The 22,594-nt window shown below is 52.5% G+C and overlaps 2 protein-coding genes across 2 annotated transcripts; both read right to left on the reverse strand.

Annotated features, from left to right (window-relative positions):
• Positions 1–42: 42 nt before the first annotated feature.
• On the reverse strand, positions 43–12,850 carry Catsper4 (cation channel sperm associated 4). Its single transcript, XM_015484775.2, has 11 exons — positions 12,821–12,850; positions 12,228–12,389; positions 11,675–11,818; positions 8,995–9,096; positions 5,796–5,893; positions 5,502–5,622; positions 5,160–5,293; positions 2,673–2,847; positions 1,679–1,893; positions 1,193–1,358; positions 43–579 (listed from the first exon to the last, which is right to left on the reverse strand). Exons 1-11 carry the CDS (start codon positions 12,848–12,850, stop codon positions 526–528), a joined length of 1,401 nt encoding a protein of 466 aa, XP_015340261.1. The 3' UTR covers positions 43–525.
• Positions 12,851–13,122: 272 nt separating this feature from the next.
• Cnksr1 (connector enhancer of kinase suppressor of Ras 1) lies at positions 13,123–22,537 on the reverse strand. The gene is made up of 21 exons (XM_048816053.1): positions 22,415–22,537; positions 20,267–20,424; positions 19,995–20,176; positions 19,333–19,417; positions 18,849–18,890; positions 18,658–18,762; positions 18,018–18,077; positions 17,838–17,906; positions 17,340–17,441; positions 17,199–17,260; positions 17,051–17,124; positions 16,855–16,949; positions 16,746–16,776; positions 16,217–16,389; positions 15,510–15,583; positions 15,315–15,386; positions 14,961–15,034; positions 14,751–14,812; positions 14,558–14,657; positions 14,292–14,473; positions 13,123–13,766 (listed from the first exon to the last, which is right to left on the reverse strand). Exons 1-21 carry the CDS (start codon positions 22,434–22,436, stop codon positions 13,473–13,475), a joined length of 2,118 nt encoding a protein of 705 aa, XP_048672010.1. The 5' UTR covers positions 22,437–22,537; the 3' UTR covers positions 13,123–13,472.
• Positions 22,538–22,594: the final 57 nt, after the last annotated feature.

Raw genomic sequence — 22,594 nt, forward strand, 5'->3', positions numbered from 1 at the left:
GCATCAGATGAACTGACCTTGAGGGGCAAAGTCTATCTTCCTCATCAGACCTGGGGCAAGTAGCCAAAAGGAGTGGAGGCCTAGGGGTGCAAGTACCAGTCAGACACTGATTCCAACTCAAAACTTTATTGTCAATGGACAGCACCTGACCTCACTGGTCTTGGCAGGTGGGCCTTTCTCTTCTTGGTGCTTGGTCCATTTAGGCTGTATCCAGCTCTGAGCTGGAACAGGGGTCTGGAATACCCACCCTTAGGCCAAATCCTGGCTACTGTGGCCAGTACCCCCTTTCTCACGCATCTTTGCCGCTAGGGCTCCCATTCTCATCCAGGATCCTTCTCCATCCTGGCTCCTCTGGACCTGGGACTCACAGGTACAAGCCGTGCAGAGGTTGCCACCCTCACAGCCCCTGGGCCTCCGCCTCTGTGTAAGGAGAGCCTGGGCTCTTGCCAGCCTGTGCCAAGCCATGCTGGGGATGCAGGAAGCTGTGGAGCTGGCTGTGTGTGTGCTCGGCTCCCTCCTGCAGTCTCAATAGTTGAACTTCTGTTTGTTAAGCAGCATATTTGTGCCAGATTCATAAACCTGTAAACCCAGAGGTCTTTTTGTCAGTCCCTATTCTGACATGACAGATTCCTTTTCTCCCCACCTCCAGCCCCAACAGTTGTCCCATTCCAGGGCTCTTAGGGAAGTCCTTCATAGATCTAACTCTAGCTGACTAGTAGCCCACTCCGAGCTGGTGAGCCTAGGCATTCACCAGGCTTCAGGTCATCCTGTCTCAGCAGATGGGGTGGAGGCAGAGAAAGAAACTAAATTAGGCTAGTGTGTGCACTTGTTCTATCCAGAAGCTTCCTCTTCCAGGAGTCTTTTGCCCATAGATGAGTTAAGCATCTAGCTCTAAGGAGAAGCTGAACTGGCTCAAACATACCAAGAAGAGGTGGGTTTGTAGGCGTTAGAGAACTAATGGGCTTCTAGGGTGGAGCCTAATGGGAGGGGCAGAGCCTCTTGTGAGAAGGAACAGGTAGACCTTAAACCCATTGGGCAGCGACAGCTGGGATGGGAGGGAGTTTAGGGAAGGGCTGATTTTGGGACTGCGACAGATTTCCAACCCTGGACAAAAGGCCCAGTGGCTGGCTGGACTGGGCACAATGCGGCATGGACGTGGGGCAAGTGGGGATTGGGTGGAGGGAAGATGCACCTTTTCCCTGGTAACTAGCGCAGAGAGCAAGTCTTGCTTGGTAGCCATACTGTACACGTCTATAGAGGAACGGGTCTCCATCAACGTGCTCACTGACAGGCGCCTGTGCAGAAGTACCTCCTCCTGCTCCTGGTTGAAGCGAATGGAGCGCACCTCATCTATGATCCTGGGGAGCGGGGAGTGCGTCAGGGGCATTGGAAGAGGGGAACAGCCCTTCCACCTCTTCCTTGGTAAGTGCCCCTTCGTTGTATCCCTCACCCCCCACAGAGCACCAGACCATGATGTGTGAGATGGGAGGAACCCAGAGGTCAGGATTCCAGCTCCTCCAGCAACAGGTTGGGGGACCCTGGACAAGTCACTTAACCTCTCTGGGCCCCAGGATCCTCATTAGAAAATAGTGGGGGCCTGCAGCCAGAAGAATCTTGAGTTTCCGCCCAGCCCTGACTCCTGGGACTCTTGGTGACCCCAGGACTCCCGCCCCCCTACGTGTTAAGCTCCTCTCGGATCTCCTTGTACTGCATCAAGTTCTCCTGTATCGCCTCAAGCACCAAGCAAAAGTTGTCGCATGTTTTTTCCGAGAGGTTTGACAGGGGGCCCCCCACAAGAGGTTCCTGGGGGACACCAGATTTCTCCAAGCGGGCTACTGCACAGTGCACGATTGGCAGCTCATCACCCCAGTCTTCCTCCTTCTCTGCGCCTGCCTGGGGGAGGAGGGATGGAGAGCTCAGACCAAGGGAGGACCAGTCTCTAGGGACAGTAAGGTTCTAATGCCCCTCATTTCAGCTCTAATTTTTTTTTTCTTCTCTGCCTCTCAGGATGGAACCCAGGGCATGGCAATGGCTCCCACTGAGCTCCACTTTCAGCCTTCAGCTCCAATTCCTCTGGCCTCCTGACCTTGCTTCGGGTGTTCAACTACAAATGCACAAGTCCATCCTTCACGCTTTGGAAATTCTCACCCCTTTCTAAACTTAGCCACTCCCCATTTCACCCCGATAAATACTACCAGCAAGCTTCTAAAGCCCTACCTACTCTCAAGTCACAGAGCCCAGCCTTCAACCCTTCCAGAATTTTCTGTCTTCTCCGATCTCATGGAAGCTCTGCCCCTGAATGAATAGGACTGCATTAACTGACACCACGTGCCAAGCAGCGTTCGCTCACCCATTTACTCCTATGAGCCCTGTGAGGTATGTAGTAAGTAAGTGCTATTATTATTCCCGTTGTACAGAAGGGAAAATGAGGTTTAGATTGGTTAAATGCCCTAAGACCACCCAGCTGCACCATTTTGAGTTGTCATAGAAACAGAAAATCCACTCCCCTTAGATGCCCCAGTTGGTGGGTGGGCGGTTCAGATGAGAGGCTGCTGTCTCCAGGTCTCTGTTTCGCCTTTCTCCAGGCCCTTGAGTGTGCAAGCACACGGACACGTGCTCTAAGTGCTTATGCACACACTCCTTTTCCTCCCCAACCCTCCCATCTCACGCACCTCACCAAAGATTATTCGATGCTCCTGCTGCTGCTCTCCTGCCTTCATCATTTGTTCCAGATTGGTGGTCACCACGACGACGAACAGGTTGATGCCAATGAAGGCACCGATGGTGATGAAGATGGCAAAGTAGATGGCAGCCCCAATCTCCATTGCGTACTCCCTATCCTCCATCCTGGAGATGGCAGGCAGGACCGCGTCACCTTCCTCGCCCTTTGAGCCTCAGTTTCCTCATCTATGAAGTGGGGAAATTATCCCAAGGCCCACTGGGACTTCTGCCTGCTTGGCTACTATTGCCAAGATCTAATTCTCTACTCCCAGTTGTCATCACAGCTGCTCCTTACTGTGCTGCTAGGCAGTGGGTCAACTCTCAAACCAGTCCCGCAAGGTGATCTGCCACATCAGTATTATCAAGTTTAATCTATTAGCTGTACTATTATTCATGGTTTTTCTTACTTTGAAAACTAATTCAAGTTCATTATAAAAAGATTGGAAGAAAAACACATAGGCAAAAAAAATATATACCATCTCCTGAGTTATCCACTATTAATACCTTGTTGAAAATTTCCCCTAAAATATTTCCCCCAAATATAGTCCCCTGTACCAGGCTCTGTACTAAGAGATTGATACAGATTTTCCCTATTGATCCTCACAGCAATCCATGATATAGTTAATATGGGATTGTAATCCCATTTAACAGGGAAGGAAACTGAGACTCAGAAGAAGAGAGATGAAGTAACTCGCCCAAAGTCACATGATTAGTATGGTAGAGCAAGAACTCAAAAGCCCAGTGCAACTTCACTGTGAGATGTGCAGTTCTCTTCCCCTACCTACAACTTAATGAACCAGGACTGCAGAGGCCATTTATCAACAAAGCTTCTACTCTCACCTGAAGGGGATAAAAATAAGTCACTGATAGTCATGCATGGTGGTGTCATCCCAGCCACTCGGGAGGCTGAGGCAGAAGGATCACAAGTTTGAGGCCAGCCTCAGCAACTTAGTCAGGACTGGAAAGAAATAGGACTTAGACTTAATCAGGAAGAGGTAAAGGACAGAACACAAAAATAACCTTGGGTAGTAGGTTTAAAAATGAAGTTTCCACTAAGGAGCTGAAAAGACACTTTTCAGAAGAAGATATACAATCAATCAACAAATATATGAAAAAATGTTCAACATCTCTAGTAATTAGAGAAATGCAAATCAAAGGCTCTAAGATTTCATCTCACTCCAGTCAGAATAGCAGTCACCAAGAATACATGCAACAATAAGTGTTGGCAAGGATGTGGGGAAAAGGCACACTCATAAATTGCTAGTGGGACTGAAAATTGGTTCAGCTAATCTGGAAAGCAGTATGGAGATTCCTTAGAAAACTTGGAATGGAACCACCATTTGACCCAGCTATCCCACTCCTCAGTCTATACCCAAAAGACTTAAAAATAGAATACTATAGGGACACAGCCACATCAATGTTCATAGCAGCACAACTCACAATAGCCAAACTGTGGAACCAACGTAGATGCCCTTCAATAGATGAATGGATAAAGAAACTGTGGAATATATACACAATGGAATATTACTGAGCAATAAAAGGGTAAAACTATGGCATTTGCAGTTAAATGGGTGGAGTTAGAGAATATCATGCTAGGTGAAGTAAGCCAATCCCAAAAAACCCAAAGGCTGAATGTTTTCTCTGATAAATAGATGCTAATTCATAATGGTGGGAGTGGGGTATGGGATGAGTGGAGGAACTTTGGATGGGGCAAAGGGGAGAAGGGAGGGAGTTTGGGGGTGGGAAAGATGGTGGAATCAGATGGACATCGTTATCCTAGGTACATGTATGATTGCACAAATGGTGTGACCCCACTTTATGTACAACCAGAGATGTGAAAAAATGTGCTCCATTTGTATCCAATGAATAGAAGAGCATTCTGCTGTCATGTATAACTGGTTAGAACAAATAAATAAAATTTTAAAAATGAGTTTCCAGGGCCGGGATTGTGCTCAGAGGTAGAGCGCTTGCCTGGCATGCATGAGGCACTGGGTTCGATCCTCAGCACCACATAAAAAATAAAATAAAGATATTGTGTCCACCTAAAACTGAGTTTCTAGGAGCCCAGGCAGTTTGGTGGACTCTCTTATGGGCTGGAATTTGCCCTGTGACCACAGACCTGCTCCCCAGTCCAAGGCCTAGCCACCCAGCTGTTTAGCATGACAGGAGAGGTCTTCACAAACAGGGTCTGGTGGCACTTTGAATATGTGGAATTTCAAGGGGGACAAGGATCACAAACTCAGAAATCCACCCACAGGTATTTACTTTTCCCCAACTTAAAGCCTTGGCCACCCACTTCCTGCTAGGCCATCCCAGCCCTGGAGGCCCCACTCTCACTGCGAGCCCTTCTCTCCACCCAGTTCCCCTGCCTTTCAGGAGCTGTGGTCCCCTTCTTGCCAGGTTGGGATGAGAGCCTGGAAGGTCCACCCTGTACTCACTGAAAGTCACTGTAGATGTCCAGCCAGCCGTCCTGTGTGATGCAGATGAAGAGAGTGTACAGGGCAACCCCCATGTTCCGGAAATGGTCAGGCACGAATGCACCAAAGAGTGTGACCCCAAACACTGAGAACACCTGCCAGAGAGACAAGGCCCCCCTAGATTCACCCAGGGGCCCTGAAGAGAAGACATGCAAATACATGCAAATTTTAAACAAAAGCTGCCAAGGGAATCCCAGGGATTCGGACCCCTGGGCCTCCCTTCTGCAGGACCCCTGCTCTCCCCAGTGACCCAGGGACTCTGTTCGGGGATGGGGAATGGCCAGGGTGGGGGAGGGTACTGACCAGCATAAAGAAGAGGATAAGGGCCATGATATTGGCCAGGTCAGGCAAGGACTGCAGGATGACATGGATGATCCGGGCCAGGGGTTCCACCGCCATGCACACATGAACCAGCCGAAGCACCCTGCAGCAGAGCCCCTCAGGGGTGTCCCCTCAGTCCTTCCCAGACCTCTCCCTCCTCTCTGCCCCACCACCAACTGCCCAGAGGCAGAGCTGAGCCCCAGCTGTTAACAACCTCCCTCTTTTCATTCCTGAGTCCAGACATGTTTCCCCCTCTCTTCAGAGCTCCCAGCTCACCTGAGTGTGTAGGTGACAGCCATGATACCAAGTTCTTTGATGAAGAACCCCATGAGCAAGATAAAGACGATAATGAAGTTGAGGATGTTCCAGCCGTCCTGGGGGGGGGGGCACACTTCTCCTGAGTCTGCCCTCCCCACACCCTGAGGATGGGGAGCTCAGTGTTCTTCTCAGAGCAGGGCCAGCCAACTGCCATCCAGTGCTGTCACCCTGCCGCTCCACCCCACAGCATGCCACAAAACACACACGCAATCATTGTCCCATCCATGTGTTGAAAGCCAAGTGCCACCTTAGAGACTCACAGTGGAGTCTCACACACACACAGCTGAATGCCACCTGGCTAACGAACTGCAGAAGGCAGCCGTGGCCTACAGTTAGTGACCTGAAAACACTTGGGTGCTCCTGCCTTTGGTGACACACACTACAGTTAATAAAATGGAAATAAACACTAATAAAAACACCAAAGATCACTGCTGCAGGAGGCCCGTGAGAGGTAAAACAGCACTCCGGGAACCTGGAAGGGAGACAGGCAAATTCTGTGAGCCTTGTGTCCAGTATGGCACCTGCTCATACAGGAATGGAGAAGATGGGGGAAGTTCACTTGTATGAAAAATTTTACCTACAATCCCACTTCTATAAATCTGATGGGCAAATTCTCCGGTATAGGTACAAAATGACATTTGTATAAAGTTGAAAATGTCCAAAGTACCCATTGGTTGGAGACTGGCACATTTATTTCATGGAGTACTATGTAGCCACAAAAAGACAAATAAGATAGATCACCATGTAGGATTGTCAGAACTGGGCACAGTGGCACAGGCCTGTCATTCCAACAAGTTGGTAGGCTGAGGCAGGAGGATCACAATTTCAAGGCCAGCCTGGGCAACTTGGCAAGACCCTGTCCTGAAAAAAAAAAATGGGGGGGGGGCTGGGGACGTAGGTCAGTGGTAGAGCGCTCGCCTAGCATGTGTAAGGGCCTGCACATTCAAGTACTGGAAAGAAAAAGAATAAAGAAGGAAGCAAAGATTGTCAGGATCTAGTAAGTGACCAAACTACAGCGTAGGACAGTGTTGACAGCTACTGTCAGGAAAAGGAGGACTAAAAATACATACCCATTTGATATGATTGTAAAAATAACTACTGGGAGGATAAACAAGAGACTATAAATATAAGGAGATTACCTAGAGAGGGTGAGGGTGAGGGGACTGCAGTGGAAGCAAGAATTCTGTGTACCTTTCAATATAATTTTGACCAATATGTATCTACGAATCTGCATTAAATACACAAAAAAGAAAAAATATATTTAATTTATTTATTTATTTGATACAGGGGATTGAACCCAGGGGTGCTTAATTACTGAGCCACATCCCAAGTCCTTCTTATGTTTTATTTTGAAACAGGGTCTAAGTTGCTGAGGATGGCCTTGAACTTGGGATCTTCCTGTCTCAGACTCCTGAGTCACTAGAATTAAAAGTGTGCACCACCACGCCAATTCTCTATCTCTTAGAGTTTGTGCCTGCACATACACATATATAGACAGGCAGACACAAGCCCACCTGTCTACGAATCTATCCTCTTATCCATCCATTATTAAGCTCCTACTGTATGCCAGATCCTGAATCATTTCCTGAGGACGCAAGGTTTCTGCCCTGCTGGGCTCAAAGAACACTTAGAGGGACGTGGATTGACAGCAAATTTTAACTCCATGTGAGATAGATAAGTACACATTATCATGGGGACAGAGCAGCACCTGACCTAGCCTGGGAGAGATGGGAAGATTCTTCCCAAGGAGAAGACATCCCAAGGGATCTATAAGTAGAAGTAAAGCAAGTGAAGAAGAAAAATTGGAAGAGTACTTTGTGACACATGAAAATTATAGGAAATATAATTTTTCCTAAATAATGTTTTATTGGAATAGAGCTGGGCATGGTGGTACACAACTATAGCCCAAGCTACTCAGGAGGCTGAGGAAGGAGGATCATATGGGCCCAGGAGTTTAAGGCCAGCCAACATAACAAGACCCCATCTCAAAAAACAAGAGTGGGGAATTGTGGTGAGCCGTTCTAATTAGACCGTGGCCGCCATTAGAAGATGGCGCCGGCTTCCACTGTGGCCTGTGACAAACAACTCCTAATATGGAGAATTGGCACGCAATCCCTTCCCATCCTATGAGAAAGGTCCACGTGGCAGCTTAAGATTGGTATGCGGGAGGCTTTATTAGGCTATGCTTGGGCGCTCGGCGGGGGGTCGCTAGAAGATGATACTTGAATCAAGGCCTGAATAAACTGCTGAAAGAAGAATCCTGTGTCGTGTTTTCCCTTGCTGGCGAGGGGTCGCGACAGGGAATGTGGTGCACACCTGTAATCCCAGTGATTGAAAGTTCAAGGCCAGCCTCAGCAACTTAGCTAGACCTTGTTTCAAAATAAAAAATAAAAAGGACTGGGAATGTAGCTCAGTGTTAGAGCACACTTGGGTTCAATCCCTATTACCAAAAATAAATAAATAAATAGCAAATAAACAAGGATCCCTGCTCCTGAAAAGAAGGAGGAGAAGGAGGAGGAGGAAGAGGAGGAGATGATGATGATGATGATGATGATGATTCATTGGAGGGGGCTGGGGTTGTGGCTCAGTGGTAGAGTGCTTGCCTAGCATGTGTGAGGCACTGGGTTCGATTCTCAGCACCACATACACATAAATAAAATAAAGGTCCATCAAAAACTAAAAAAATATTTTTAAAAAAAGATTCTTTGGAATACAAACATGCTCAGTCATTTCTGTACTATGACTGCCTTTGTGCTACTAAGCAGAGGTGGGTCACTGCAACAGAAACTGTAGAGGCCGTGAAGCTTCAAATATTATTCTGGTGCATTACAGAAGTTTGCTGACTCCTGCTCTGGAGCTCTGTAAATCAATCTCATTTCTCAGATGCAGAATTCAAACTTTGCCCAACTAAAGAGCTGGAGGAGGCTGGAACAGGGATGGGAACTCAAACTCAGGGAGGCTGCACTTCTAGTACAATTTATCATCGGTTGTATCACAAACATTCAAAATTCTCTCTCTCCCCCTCCCCTCTCTCTCTCTCTCTCCACACACACACACACACACACACACACACACCCCTCAGTTTGCAGGGCAGGGACTTGATAGGGTGCAGCTCTCAGAGAGAAGGGGTGAAGGTGACAAGGTCCCAAGATCTCACCTTCCAGAAAATCCAAAAGCCATTGAGCCAGCCGAGGAGAACCTCACAGACAAGGATGGTCAGCACAATGTCATCTATGGTAGAGAACAACTGATAGTGTCTCTACAGTGACAGAGAAAAAGAGAGGGGCCGAGGTGTTGGTGAATAGGGTTGGGGGGGAGGCCAGGGAGAAGGGCATCTGGCGGGGTGGGAGGCCTCAGTCCCTGCTGCTTTTCAACTCTTCTGCATCTCTGTCCTTCCCGCGAAAACACACTCTGTGTTCATGCCAGGCACTGTGCTAAGACCACTCATGCACTGTTACCTGGGACCAGCAGCCCTGTCACTTGGGACCATCAGCCCTGTCCTGCAGAGTAGCTTCCTTTCCCATCCTACAGGTGGGGAGTTAGAGAGGGGCCCGTGTGCACACAGCTTGTTGACTGCTGTTCACTCTAGGCCTTCGCTCCTGACCTCTAGAGTAGGGTATTTGGGAAAGAGAGGTGGAGGAGAGACCCAACTAACTCTAGTATTGGAGGAAAAGGGGCCCTTCTCTGCTTGCCCCAACCACTCCTGCTATTCCGTGCCTCAAGTCCTTCAGGTCAGGCCTGACCAAACTCCTGGTGTCCTCCTGATTGTGGATCCAGTACATGCTCTTGGGTGCATGAATCAATGGGCAGATAACTAGGGTCTGTCCAAAAGACCCAACTCACTTCAACTCAACCTCAATCCTAACAGTTTGTCCACAGCAGTGACACCAACTAACAGCCCACAGCCCCCTAACTTCACGTTGACATCACGAAAATCACCTCTTCTCCTCCCTCTCTTTACTCCAATGGCCAACTAGACTCGGTGCCTTGAGGCTCAAGCCACACAGGGGGCCTCCGCCTTCTCTTTCCACCCCTCTCTCCTTCCCCCTCCAACTCGATTATCAAAATGGTGGTGGCATTTGCACTCTGAATTCATTTCCTGAGCCATAATGGCTCCTGACCTGTCCTCTGCTCTCCTCACTCTGCAAACATTGCAGTTGAGTTTCTGCCTCCAACACAAAAGAGATGACTCTGGTGCAGGTCAGGGGATGCGTCTAGGCCTCACCTCTCCACAGCTGGCCCTGTTGCCTGTTCCCTTGATTGGCCCTCTCTGTCCCACTCCACACCCCTGAACAATCTCAGTCCTACTCCTTTGGCTTCCTTATAGGTGTGACCTCACTGAAACCCTCTGTGTTAGCTATTGTATGGACACCTCGGGTACCACACTAACCTCCACGTGGTCCCAAACCTGCTTTTCCTCTCATCTCCACATTCAGACACACAGTGCCAGCCCTGATGCTGTTGCTCAAGCCGGAAGCTTCCCTTCCCTTCCTGCCCTCCCTTTGAATGAGATGATGAAATGTGAACACAAGGTGACATGTAATAAGTGCCCACTAAATGTTCAGTACAATAACATCCATCAGGAAGCTCCATGGATTCTACTCCCAGAGAGTTTCAAATGCATCTGACTTTTCACCCAATGCCATCGTCCTGGTCCAAGTCCCACCATCTTTCACATGGACCTCTGCAACTGGGTCCTGCCTGGCCCATCTTCCCCCATTCTTGGACCTGTCCCTTCCATAGTCCACACTGTGGCTGCCATTGCAAGTTTTCTAAAACACATATCTGGTCATTTCACTTCAAGGACATCTTCCTTCTCATAACATGGGATCTGGCCCCTGACCACCTCTCTGAATTCAGCTGATGCCACCACAAGGGACATGTTATTTATTTTTGCAGTGTTTGGGATTGAACACAGCATCTGATGTGGGCTAGCCAAGTGCTGTACCACTGAGCCATACCCCCAGCCTAATACACTGATTTTTAGTAGCACAATACATATATGTATACTGTGTAAGAAATTAAAATGTCAAGGATAAGAACAAAGTTATACTAAACTTCAAGTTGGGCAAAGAGAACTCTCCCACATGCTGGCTCTTTCCCATCCCTCAATCTCGCTGCTATGCCCAGGGGTCAAACTCAAAGCTTCCTGCATGCTGGGTAAGTACTCTACCATGGAACTACATCCACAGCCCTTATGCTTTATCTTGAGACAGGATCTCACTAAGTTGCTGAGGCTGGCCTTGAACTTGCAGTCCTCCTGCCTCAGCATCCAGAGTCACCATGCCTGGTTCCCATCTCCCTTTGCCTGGACAACTCCTACTTACTGTTTCCTGTCAGTGTGAAGCTCTTCTCCTCCAGGAGGCCTTCCCTGACCTCCCACGTTGAGTCGGATGGTCTTTGAGCTTCCACTTACTCTGTGAGACTCAGGCATTTGTGATGGCGTGTTTGTGTCTGAGATAGGAACTGGGTTTCGTGTGCTTTCAGCTAGAACCTTGGCGCTGAGTGGTCTGTGCCTGACCCAGAATGATTCTCCCTTAGTGACTGCCAAGACTGGACACTGTTTCTCACCAGGTGCCCATTTGCCTGCCTCTGCCCACACAACTCTTTTCCTGCCCATCTACAAATCCAACCAATTTCTCAAAGCCGGTCTCCAGAGCTTCCTCCACCACGAAACTTCCTTGACCTCCAGATCCCTAGAGGTCAGAGCTGACAGACCCTGAAAGCCTCCAATCCAACCATCAGAGACAGATGAGGAACCTGTGGCGCGAGAAGGAAGTGCCTTGCCCAGAACCCCATCAGAGCCAGTCGGGGCAGAGATGCAGACAGTGTCCCACCTGACCAAGGACAAAGTTGGTGCGGAGAGCGATGGTGATGGCGTTGACCACCAACAGCAAGGCCAGCAGCAGCTGGAAGGCTGGGTGCCGCAGTAGCTGCTTGATGTACATGCGAGTGATGAACTCCTGCATGTCCCACGCATCCTGGGAGGAGGCAGAGACCTTCCTTCAGGCAGGTGTCACCACAGCTTTGCTCTCCGTGTATGCGGGTCCCTGCGGGCCTGCTCTAGTTGCCCGAGATCATGGAATGCGGGCATTGGGGTAGAGGTCATGACATAAATGACCTAAAACAGGGTCATTGTTGGGGGGTATTTGTGTGGCTCGTGGCTCGAGTCTGTACTGGGGACGCTGCTGATGACTATCATGATATAAGGGTTCCTTTGGGGGCACTGGCAGGTAGTCACTAATGTAACATGAGGGATCACTGCCGTGTAAGGTCGCCTTGCGGGCCATTAAGAAGGTAGAGGAAGGCCTGGTCTGTCCATGAGCAGGACTATAGAAAGGGCCTGGGGGATGAGGGTCACCGAAGGCCCCAGCCCAGCCCAGTCCTTACCTTTTCACTTGTGATGTCCCTGCGGTTGATGAGCACTTGCTCCTCGTGCCGTATGAAGGGGTCATGCGTGGTCCTCTGCAGGAGAGAGAAGAGGGCCCTCAGTGCAGCCACTGCCCCTGCCCAGCCCAGGATGCCAGCTCCGTGACGGGGCCAGGCAAGGGCCTTGTACCAGTAATTTCAAATGTCTGACGTTGGTGGTGTCTGTCCATTGCTGCCACCAGGTCTTCTGGTTCTCGGCCATCTTCGCTCTGTCCACATCCACTCCTCCTTTTCCAAGAAATGTCCCTCCAAACAGTCTTGCTCCCTCTCCTGGTGAGATCACAGAAGCAGCTGTGATCTCTAGCGTTCTGCATTCTACCAAGGCGTTCCAACTCCAGAAGCTCCTTCCATTGCCCTGGCTGCACCCCACGGAGGATGCCAGGGATGGTCTCCTGCACTGACTGTGGAGTCAAGGGACAGGTCCCTGCTCTGGATCTCTGAGATGAAGGTGAGGCTGGGATGAGAAATAGAGAGATGTTTTGTGGCAGGATCTTCCCCAAGGCAGACCTCCACCTGCACCCCTCCCGTCCCACCCTGGCTCCAGGGCTGCCCACCTGCCCTTCATGCTGGGTGTGTTTCCCCATCGACTAAGTAAAACATTTCCCACCTGTCCTCCCTGGGGAAGGGGGAGGGGAGCTCTTCTGGCTTCCTAAGGACTAAGGATGGATGGATGTGAGTAGGAGCCTTTCTTAATCATGGAGCAAAGCCCATCACCCTGGTGGGCAGGAGCTTCAGGTATAGAGCCCAGGCCAATGGGCTGTGTGAGGGGGGGGTTGTCAACCACCCTCCAGAAGAGAGCCATCCCAGACCCCTCTGAGAAGCAGACTCCTTATTCTAAAGTAAAGGTACACACAGATTCATTTTCAAGAAATTAACTTTATTTGGTTGGAAAAGTGTCTCTTATGTAAAATAAACACTCATCCAGACCTGGCATCAGGAAGGGTGCCCTGCTGAGGGAAAGGGGTCGAGTAGACTGTGCCCCTCAGACCTGAATATGGAGGAGAGTTTCTTCTTCGAAGGGAGGAGGTGACACAAAGCTCACTTCCCCCGACTCAGGGGAGACAGGAGCAGAAATGGTGGAGGCCTAGGCAGAGGGGTCAGCTTGGCGAGAGACCATGCCTAGCACTGCTTCTAGCCTTGAAAAGAACCCAGAAAGCTCTGTCGACATGTCAGCAGTAGGGGTGAGGTGGTCCTCAGGGCCAAAGGTTAGGAACTGGGGTTCTGGCCAGGGTCAGAGGTCAGGAGGTCAGAGGTTGCTCTCTGGGTCAAGGAGCAAAGATGGGAGGGCTCCTCAGGGTCAGAGGACAGGGGTTGGGGGGACTGTGCTCTGGAGTCAGAGGTCAGAGCTTGGGGGCTGCTCTCAGCCTGCACCAACCCCCAGGCCCCCAGCCCCTCTGAGTACAGCTCCTGGTTCTTCTCCTTCCACCGGCGGAATTTCTCTCCCGTCAGCTCGGGGTCACTCAGCACCTCCTCCAGGGCCTGCAGTTCCTGCAGTTTTGCCTGACATGGGAGTAGTGGGTAAGGAGCCATGATCATCCAAGGCAGCAGCAGAGCCCAAGCCCAGAGCTAACTCTGGAGTCCTGTACCTAGAACCCTGCACCTGGTCAGCCAGGCACGAGAAGCCTGGGTAAGATTTCAAACCCCAGCTTAGACCTAGAACTTGGACCAGTCCACAGCTGAGTCTAAAATGGACCCTACGGCCCAGGACTGAGCCCACTGTTAAGAGCTAAGCCCAAGGGGCTGGGGACTGGAGATGTGGCCAGCGGTAGATCACTCGCCTAGCATGCAAGAGGCCCTGGGTTCAGTTCCTAATTCCACTCCCGCCCCCCCAAAGAGCTAGGCCAAGCTCAGAACTGAGTTCCTGAGTCAGACAGCCAGAGCTCAGGGCCCAGAGCCAAGTTCCTGAGGAGTCAGAAAGCCAGAGGCAGGAACCCAGAGCTGAGGCTGCAGGCCAAATCCAGAGTGGAGCTTGGCCAGGAACAGCCTGAAGCCCACAGCCCTCCTCGCCCAGTGCCCCCGGCTGACCTTGAGTGTGCTCTGTAGAGCCCGCACACGGTGCACTCGCTCATTGAGGTGGGGGTCTCGGTTGCGCCGCATGAAAGAGCTCCGCCACTGCTCATGGGTCAGGGGCTGTGGCTGCCCCAGCAGGGACACGCCACCCTGCCTTAGTCCCCGTACCATTCCTTCCAGTGCCCCTTCACTGCTGTCTGTGGGAGCAGGGAGCAGGATAAGGCTGTGCCCTCAGCCCTCCACCCAGTGCCCAATGCCCAGCTCCCAACTCCAATGAACACCTGCTGGAGGGCCGAGGGAGGTCCTGGGGCTGCGCTGTGTCGGGGAGGCAGCAGGTGATATGTCTCCATGGAGTGGACTCCCAGTTTGAGATGGGCTGGGCTGAGGCAGGGTAAAAGGAGAGAGAGCCACATCCTGAGCCCCGTGTCCAGCTATTCTCCCTCCATCCCTGACCGGAAGTAGTCCTCTACTCACCGAGGCTGAGCGGGACGCAGTCTCATCATCAGGGTCTTCTGCTTCTGTCTCACTGTAGCAGTCTAGGGTGGTGGGGAGCAGGTGGGGAACCCACAGGGTTTGGGAAGGCCAGGGAGGAGGCTGGGGGCTTTAAGTTCAAGCCCCCAAACCAGGAACAGGAGAGGCTCAGGTGAGACCTGATTCTTCCTCCCACCCCTGTGAGAGACCTACCTTCCTCTCGGGCTGAGGGGGTCCTTCCTGGGGACTGATACTTGGAAATGCAGGTAATGAGATGGCGTACCCACCTGTGGAGGAACAAACAGGTGTCAGGAGTTTCCATTCACTGAGGCCTTCTTATATCAGGGGATTTATATCAACATCATCTTTTAATCTTCAGACTAACTGGAAGAGGTGGGAACTCTTATTCACCCATTTTACAGATGGTGAAACTGAGGTTTAGACAGCGAGCACCTTGACCATCCACTGCCAGAGGGCTTGGATTTAGACCCAGGCTCCTGAGTCCAGCTCCTAAGCATTCAGAGTCTGGGAGCTATGCGGGAGTAGGGCGAGGGAGGTGGCACTCACAGGCTCAGATCAGACAGGGTGTCAGCAGCAAAGACAAAGGGTTTGTACACGTCATGGGTGAGCTGGAACACACTGCCGGGAGCAGAGAGCATCACTCAGCCTCCTCCAGGGCCTGGAATCCCAGCCAACTGCCATGCACCCCCCCCACCCCCCTTCTTTTCCCGTCCTCCAGCCCATAACACCCCAGGACTTAACTATTTTTTCTTCTGATCGTGTCCACTTTCCAGGCTATAGTTAGATACATTGATGAGGCCCTGAGCCTTTTCATCCTGGGGAATCACACAGAGGGTCAGTGTGGGGCCCCAAAACCCTCCAGGAAGCTCCTTAGTCACCCCTCAGACTGCTCAGGGCGATAGAGGGGAGAGTGTGTTTTCGGAGCTCTAACTGCAAGTCTCTAGGTTTCTGGGCCTCAGGGCAGGAGGTGTAGCCAAATGGTGCCTCTGAGCCAGAAAAGGGGAACAAAGGTACCAAGAGAAACAGCTAAGAAAGAGGAGCCCTCCTGCACTGGTTCCCACCAGGAACACAAGGCTGCTTCATGGCCCTGGGCTCGGCAAATGCTTGGTCCCTTCCCAGTTTTCTTTCCCCTTTCATCTGACTAACTCCCAGGTATTATTTTCTCAGAGAAGCTTTTGGACTCCTTCAGGCTAGACTGGACACCTCTGTTGGGCTCCCACATATCTCTTGGGCAAACATCTCAGCACATTTCCTACACTGCCTGGAGTATACGGGAGCCACCCCCAGATCTTTCAAACTGCTTTTACACACTTATTAACTCATTTTGGGAGAAACCTTCCCTGTTCTGCTGATGGGAACACTGGGACCTGGGAAGGCCTGGGGGCCACCTGTGACAATGGGAGCAGATGACTTGCTTGCTACCTATGCCCATGTGTGTGGTGTCTCACCTGGGGCTGCTGGTACCAGTAGAGCATGTGTCCCTTAAGCACAAACCAGCAGCGGCGCCAGCGTGGGCCCATGAAGCCGCCAGGGGCCTTGCGCAGCAGGAGCCAGCCATCACAGTCTGGCTGGCCCAGCTCCCGGCAGGACACCCGCCGGCGGCTCAGCCTCGTCGCCACCCCTGCAAGCAACATGGCACAGCCCAGGTGGTGAGGGGCTGGCAAAGAATTCCAGCCCCCAAACTGGTTCCCTTGCCCGCCATGAGCATTCCCGAGACATATGAACCCACACTTTTGCTGAGGTGGGGACGACTCTCCATTTTAGAGAGGAGGAAACTGGAAATCAGAGAATAAGCCATTTGCTCAAAGGCACAGAGGTCTGGGCTGGGAGCACGGGTCTGTGTGACCCCAGAAAAGAGCTGTTTCCAGGATAGGCTGGGTGGGGAGCATGAGGGGTGGTCTTGCCCAGCTCTGCAAAGGTTTCAAGAGCTCCTCATTTCAGGGATACAATATGCCACCCAGTCAGGGACACTCGTACCTTTTGATTTCTTCCGACCAAGGACAGGACTCTAAAAAGACCATATAGGGGTTAGAAAAGGGTCTAGGCCCTCAGCCCACATCCCTCCTTGCAGATCCGCTGAGCTCACCTTGTCAGGGTGTCCCGAGGGGCCTGCAGTCTCTGCTATTCCTGCTGGGAGGGCAGGGGGGCTGGGCAGGGGCTCAGGGTCAAGGGAGGTAGAATCTGTCAGGGAGGGAGCAGGGAGGGTGTCAGCATCTAGGTCAGAGTCAGGCACTCGGACACCTTGCCAGGGGCACCCACTACCTGGTGGGGTTTGAAACTACCTGTCCAGGCAGTGGTGGGCTCAGGACTTGGGTCTGAAGTCAGGTCAAAGGCAAAGACGTCTTCAGATGGGACTCTGGGGAGAGCAAGGGGAGATGAGATGCGTCCATGGTCCCCCCACGAAGACACACCCAGGGCAGAGTCTGTTACCTGGGAGACAGTGGGGCCAGAGCCAGCGACTGGCTTCTCAGGTGTGGGGAGTCCAAAGGTGTCTGGGGAACAACCAGAAACAGGGTGACCGGGCTGACAACAGGGGTCTGAAAGCAGGTGGGGGTGGATGGGGACAGGTACCTGGGGGGGTGTCTGTGGCACAGGGATCTTCTTCAGCACTAAGCTGACCCCGGCTGGCTCCCGTAGCAGCTCCCTCAGCATGTTCTTGTGGGGCCAGCCCACCTACGGGACAGGGGTGCAGGGAGGGGCAGAGGCACTGGGTTGGCATCAAGCTGGGCAGGAGCTCTGATGCAGCCCAACAACCCCTGCCTTCACGCTTGGAGCTGTGAGCTTCCTGCTTCTGCCTCACCTCACGAAGCCTCCAGGAAGCCACCAGGAGCCCTTCACCTTGGTGGCTCCTCAGAGGCAGGGGAGAACACCTAGGGAAGGATCAGCTGAAAAGTGGGTGGGGCTGTCACCTAGGATCAGTCCTGACCTTCCAGAGCTGGGTCATCTCACAGAAAGCAACGCCCACAACCCTGCTCCCCTCCAGGGACGGCACCCCCACTGCTTCCCCACCAGCCCTGGGTTTCCTCACTAGCCCCCTCCCCTCCACACAGCCCCCTCCCCCTCGCTCACCACCACCTGCTCGTTGATCTGAACAACCTCATCTCCAGGCAGGACCTGCCGGCAAGAGTCAGTGGGGACCTGGAATGGGGATTGGGGCCCAGGAGTGAGCTTTCCTGGGGCCTGGAGCTGGTGTGGCCGCAGGTGAGAGGCCTCAGGGCTGGGTAGCTGGCAGGGTGGGGGTGCTCTCACCTGGGTGCACACTCGGGACACAAAGTGCAAGCAGTTACTGGTGGTGTAGATTTCCACGCCCTGAAGAGGCAGAGGCTATGGTCATTGAGGGCTTGATTCTAAGGTGGGTGGAACTGGGGACAGAGCTGGCCCCAAGAGCATACTGCTCCAACTTGCTGTGTCACTTTGGGCTTGTTGCTCCTCTCTGGTCCTCTGTTTCACCCTCTGATAAAGGGCCAGGAGGAAGCTGGGGTCACTGCTTTCTGAGGTACTAGATTCTCGGCAACTTTCTTGAAGGGAGAGAGAGGGATGGGGTGGGAGAAGGGCAGGGCTGGGGGCTCTGATTTTCCCAACTGGTTAAGATTAAAGCAGAAAAGTTCATGTCCTCTCCCCTCTATCCTAACCTGCCCCTGAGCCTCTGCCAGGTCTGCGTCACAGAACACAGGAACATGCCACCTGAGACCATGCCATGCAGACCCTCAGGACTGGGGAAGGTGCTGGATGATGGTGAGATCCCAGGTAGGTTGTTTGGACCTCTGTTTTAACATCTGTACCTGACAGGTTTCCAGCTACCAGTATAGGAGGCTGGGGATCCTAGACCCCATTTCAGGGCCCAAAGTGTCAAGGGCTCAGAAGTGACAGGTGACAGGGCAGGGCTCACCGAAGGCTCTTCCAGCTGCACCTGCTCCAGCACAGCCTTCTGCTCCAGCAGCTCTTCTGGGCTGCAGCTCAGGATGCTGCGGCAGATCTCGGCCACTTGGCTGCACTGGGGAAGGGAGCAGATTGTGAGGCTGAGCCTGATCCCAGCCCACGCTGCTCCCATCGCACTCCACAGGCACCCCACAGACTCACGATCCTCAGGACTCTCCTTTCCTTCTCGGCCTCTGGGAAGTCCTAGAAGCAGAGAGAGGAGGCCTCCCCTGTAACCCTAACCCTAACCCTGTGTAAGGGTCATGGGGGAGGGGGACTACCTTCTCCTGAGGACATGGGCAGGTCCCTCCTGTCCCTCCCGGCTTCCCCTATTCTGGCCTTTTCCCAGACCTATAGGGCCTCAAAATCTCAACCCCAAGGTCTCATCCTCCTGACACCAGGCCCCCAAAAGTCACCATACATTCTCCCCCTACCACCACCTCTGGAGCATTAAGAGCCCTGAGCTTCTCTGCCAAAAAGGAGACCCCCATACTCCTGCTGCCCCATACCCAGTGGCAAGGCCTCCTCTTCTCCTGCGCTCTTGCCCCAGCTCTCACACCCAACCCTGGTCTGATTCACAGGTTATAAAAAGCTCCAGCCTGGTCTGGTCTCGGGGCTGGGCCAAGCCTGGCCCATGTCCTCCTACCTCCTGCAAGATCTGGCTCAGTTCCCCGCACAAGGCCCCGATCTCCTGGCAGGCTGAGAAGTCATTTAAGTGGGAGAAGAGGTACCTGGCAGGGGAAGAATGGCACAGGGGCTCAGGGGCGGTGCTGGGCCACTTGGAGACAATTTCTCATCTGAGACTTTGGGAGCATACACAGCTCCTGCCCTGATGAGTGTTGCTTTGGAATAAAGGAGATAACTGATATATCTAGAGAGGTCAGCACAGGAATTATTTGTCATGTAACTATTAGGTACCAGGCCCTCTTCTAGTTACTGGGGAGACGGACAGTAAACCTGTCATTATGTCAATAATGATTTAACTCTGACTGTAATGAGTGCCCGAGATGTAGAGCTCTGAGAATGACTTGACAGGGAAAGAGTTCCAGAGGAGGTGACATTTGAGGTGGGACCTACAGGACAAGCAGCAGCAGCTATTGAAGGGTCAGAGAACCATTTAATGGCTGTTGATAAGACTGTTGTGATAACTAGTGGGCAGGATGGGAATCCAGGTGGTCAGCGCCCCTGCCCAGACAGGCTAACTGCTCTGCCATGTCTGAACAAGAGCCATCCTGTTCTTCTCTCCCAGGTCCTGGAGCAAGCCAAGGATGAGAAGGGTCCCCTTACCAGTCACCCCAACCCGGGTACCTGTTGAGCCAGAAGAGGAGCACACGGGCGTCATGCACCAGCTCCACAGCTGCGCTGAGCACATCCGCAGGGGTCTCAGCACAGTCCCCCAGGCGGCCTTGGACTAAGCTCTGGAGGGCCTGGGTCCCCTCCAGCAGCCGCTCTGTCAGGGTCTGCAGGTTCTCTGTCAGCAGCCCAGAGCTCTGTGCCAGAAAGGGCCAGGTCACTGCTGCGGCAGTAGCCCCCGCCCTCAGTTGGCAGACCTGCCATCAGTGTGGCCATAGTTCGCTCACCAGGGCCCGGAGCTGTTCCACCCCATCCAGAATGAGCTCCTGATGGCCCAGAGGCCACACGGTCAGAGCCTCGAGGCTGCGGGGACAGAGCTGGAGCAGGTACTTGCCAGGCAGCTCCCAGTCTTCAAAGGGATAGTCCTGCAGGGAGTCGTCTAGGCCTGCGGCAGAGCAAGGGTTGGCAGGAGGGGAAACAGGGGTCACGACCTTTCACCAGTTCTTCACTCCAGCAGACCTCGTTTCCCTCCCGTCTGTCCCCAATGACACCCTGGGACTCAGGCTGTGTTCTGTCTATTTCACACCTGAGGCCACTGAGTAGCTGAGGACTGTATGGGCAGTGGCTTTCAAAGGTGGTCCTTGGACCAGCAGCAGCTGCCTCACTGGGGAACCTGTTAGGAATGCAAATTCCCAGGTCTCAGCCCCCAACTACTGGAGCAGACACTTAGGGCTAGACCCAGCGGTTTGTGTTTAACAAATCCTGCAGGTGACTCTGATGTTCCCCTAAGACTGAACACTAGTAATATAGAGGATGAGAGCGAGGGACTTGGAGTCAGGGAAACCTGAGAGCTAGCCCTTGAGCAATTAATGATTGATCCATGCCTCAGTTTCTTTACATGTAAAATGGGAACACAAAAGTACCTACCTTCTAACCACATGTGTATTAAATGACATGATATATGTCAAACACTTGGTCCATTCCCTGGTTTGTGGTAGATGGGCAGTAAATAGCAGCCTTCATATTATTACTGCCAGACTCTACCATGATTTACAAGGCCCTGCATGATTAGGTCACCACCTGTCTTTCCAGGATTGTGGCACAACCCCTCCAACTCAACACTTCAGATCCAGAGAACCAACTCCTTGGAAAACTCTTTTGCCTCAGGGTCCCCACATGCTCTGTTCCTTCTGCCTGGATTGCTCTTCCAGTTCCATCATATCCTTTTGTTTACAGAACCCCAAATACCTTCCACAGCTCCCCAGGTTGGGTGGGGAAGCCTCTCCTCTTGGTTCCACTGTCCCCTGAGCCTCCACATACCCTGGTACTTGAACATCAGTCTTTTCTATCATTGGTCCTTCAAAGACCAGGCCTTAAATAACCATTCATCCCTAATCTCCAGCCTATTTCTGACACAAGGCAGACACTCAAAAATAAGAAAACTCTCTTGAGCGCTTACTTAGTGCTAGGAAAAGTTTTATGGGCTTTACATATATTGACACATTTGACTTCTGCCTCATTTCTAGGAGGTGGGGACGATAGTCATACCCATTAAACAGATGGGAAAACTGACACAAGGGCGAATAAGCAGCTTGCTCACTCTTTGGAGGAATTCCACCCTGTGGGAGCCAGGCTTTCATTGGGGAATTTGGGTGTGTGGTCAATAGCGCTCCCTCATGCCCACAGTGGCATTAAGAGCATTAAGAGTTCATGAATCTGTGGCTCCCTGGCTATGGATCCTTGAACAACTTCACAGTGAATGTGTTGGACCACCTGCCTCCCAGCAGACCCCAGAACTGAGTTACAAGTGCTAGCCACGCCAAGACTATCTCATTTTGTCCACTTCATGGACAGAGAAACTAAGGCCTATGGTCACAGAGCCAGTGAGTGGTGGAGCTGGCCTGAAACCCAGTTTGGCAGTGCGGCTCCAGTCCTGAGTGGGCTGCTCACCCTGAGCCTGACCCCAGGCCACTCAGGCTGCCCCCGCTGGGAGGAGTGTCCTGACTCACCGCCCACTCCAGCGGCCCCCACAGAAGGCTCTCACTGGGTCTGTCTGCACTTTGTGGCTCATTGGGCCTAGGGAGCCTCTCCCTGGAATGGGAGCCCCCAGAGTGGGACTGTGTCACCCACTTCGGTCTGGCTGGGGCTTCTGCTTCTCCCCCTGGGAGTCTCAGCCTAAAAGGGGGATATGACACCAGGACCGCTCCTGTTTCAAGCCAGCAGACCACTTCCTGGCTGTGCGGCAGGTTCAGCTTCTGAGAAATGGGTTAAATACAGCCCTCTGGGCCCTGGGGCACAGGGAAGAGGGAGGCGACAGAGGGCCCCTCGGTTTTCATGGCCTCCCCGCCCTGGGACCTCTTGGTATGCAGGGACGATGAGGGACCCACGTCTGGTCCCGAGGCCCTCGGGGGCCACCGGTCATCCGGGCACAGTACCTGGGACACGGCAGACCTCCATAAACACCTGTTGACTAACAGACTCCGCGGGTTTTGCCCTTTTCCTCGCCCGACTTTCTGCCGACGCGACGCCGCGTTAGCGCCCCGCGGGCCCCCTCCTGCCCCAGCCCCACCCACCTCGCAGCCAGGCTGCCACCTTCCCGGGGGTCCAGGTCTCCA

Source organism: Marmota marmota, unplaced genomic scaffold (genome assembly GCF_001458135.2).
Source record: "Marmota marmota marmota unplaced genomic scaffold, marMar, whole genome shotgun sequence".
Classification (NCBI taxonomy): Eukaryota; Metazoa; Chordata; class Mammalia; order Rodentia; family Sciuridae; genus Marmota; species Marmota marmota.

What these genes read in the sequence shown, in the direction of transcription:
- Cnksr1 (XM_048816053.1), bottom strand. Translation starts at nt 22,436, where the DNA reads ATGGAGGTCTGCCGTGTCCCAG. An exon ending in TGGAACAGCTCCGGGCCCTG is followed by an intron (nt 20,177 to 20,266) that starts GTGAGCGAACTA and finishes TTTCTGGCACAG; the next exon opens with AGCTCTGGGCTGCTGACAGA. An exon ending in TGTCCCGAGTGTGCACCCAG is followed by an intron (nt 17,907 to 18,017) that starts GTGAGAGCACCC and finishes TCCCCATTCCAG; the next exon opens with GTCCCCACTGACTCTTGCCG.
- Catsper4 (XM_015484775.2), bottom strand. Translation starts at nt 12,850, where the DNA reads ATGGGGAAACACACCCAGCATGAAGGGCAG. An exon ending in ATCGAATAATCTTTGGTGAG is followed by an intron (nt 1,894 to 2,672) that starts GTGCGTGAGATG and finishes CTCCTCCCCCAG; the next exon opens with GCAGGCGCAGAGAAGGAGGA. An exon ending in ATCCGAGAGGAGCTTAACAC is followed by an intron (nt 1,359 to 1,678) that starts GTAGGGGGGCGG and finishes CCCGCTCCCCAG; the next exon opens with GATCATAGATGAGGTGCGCT.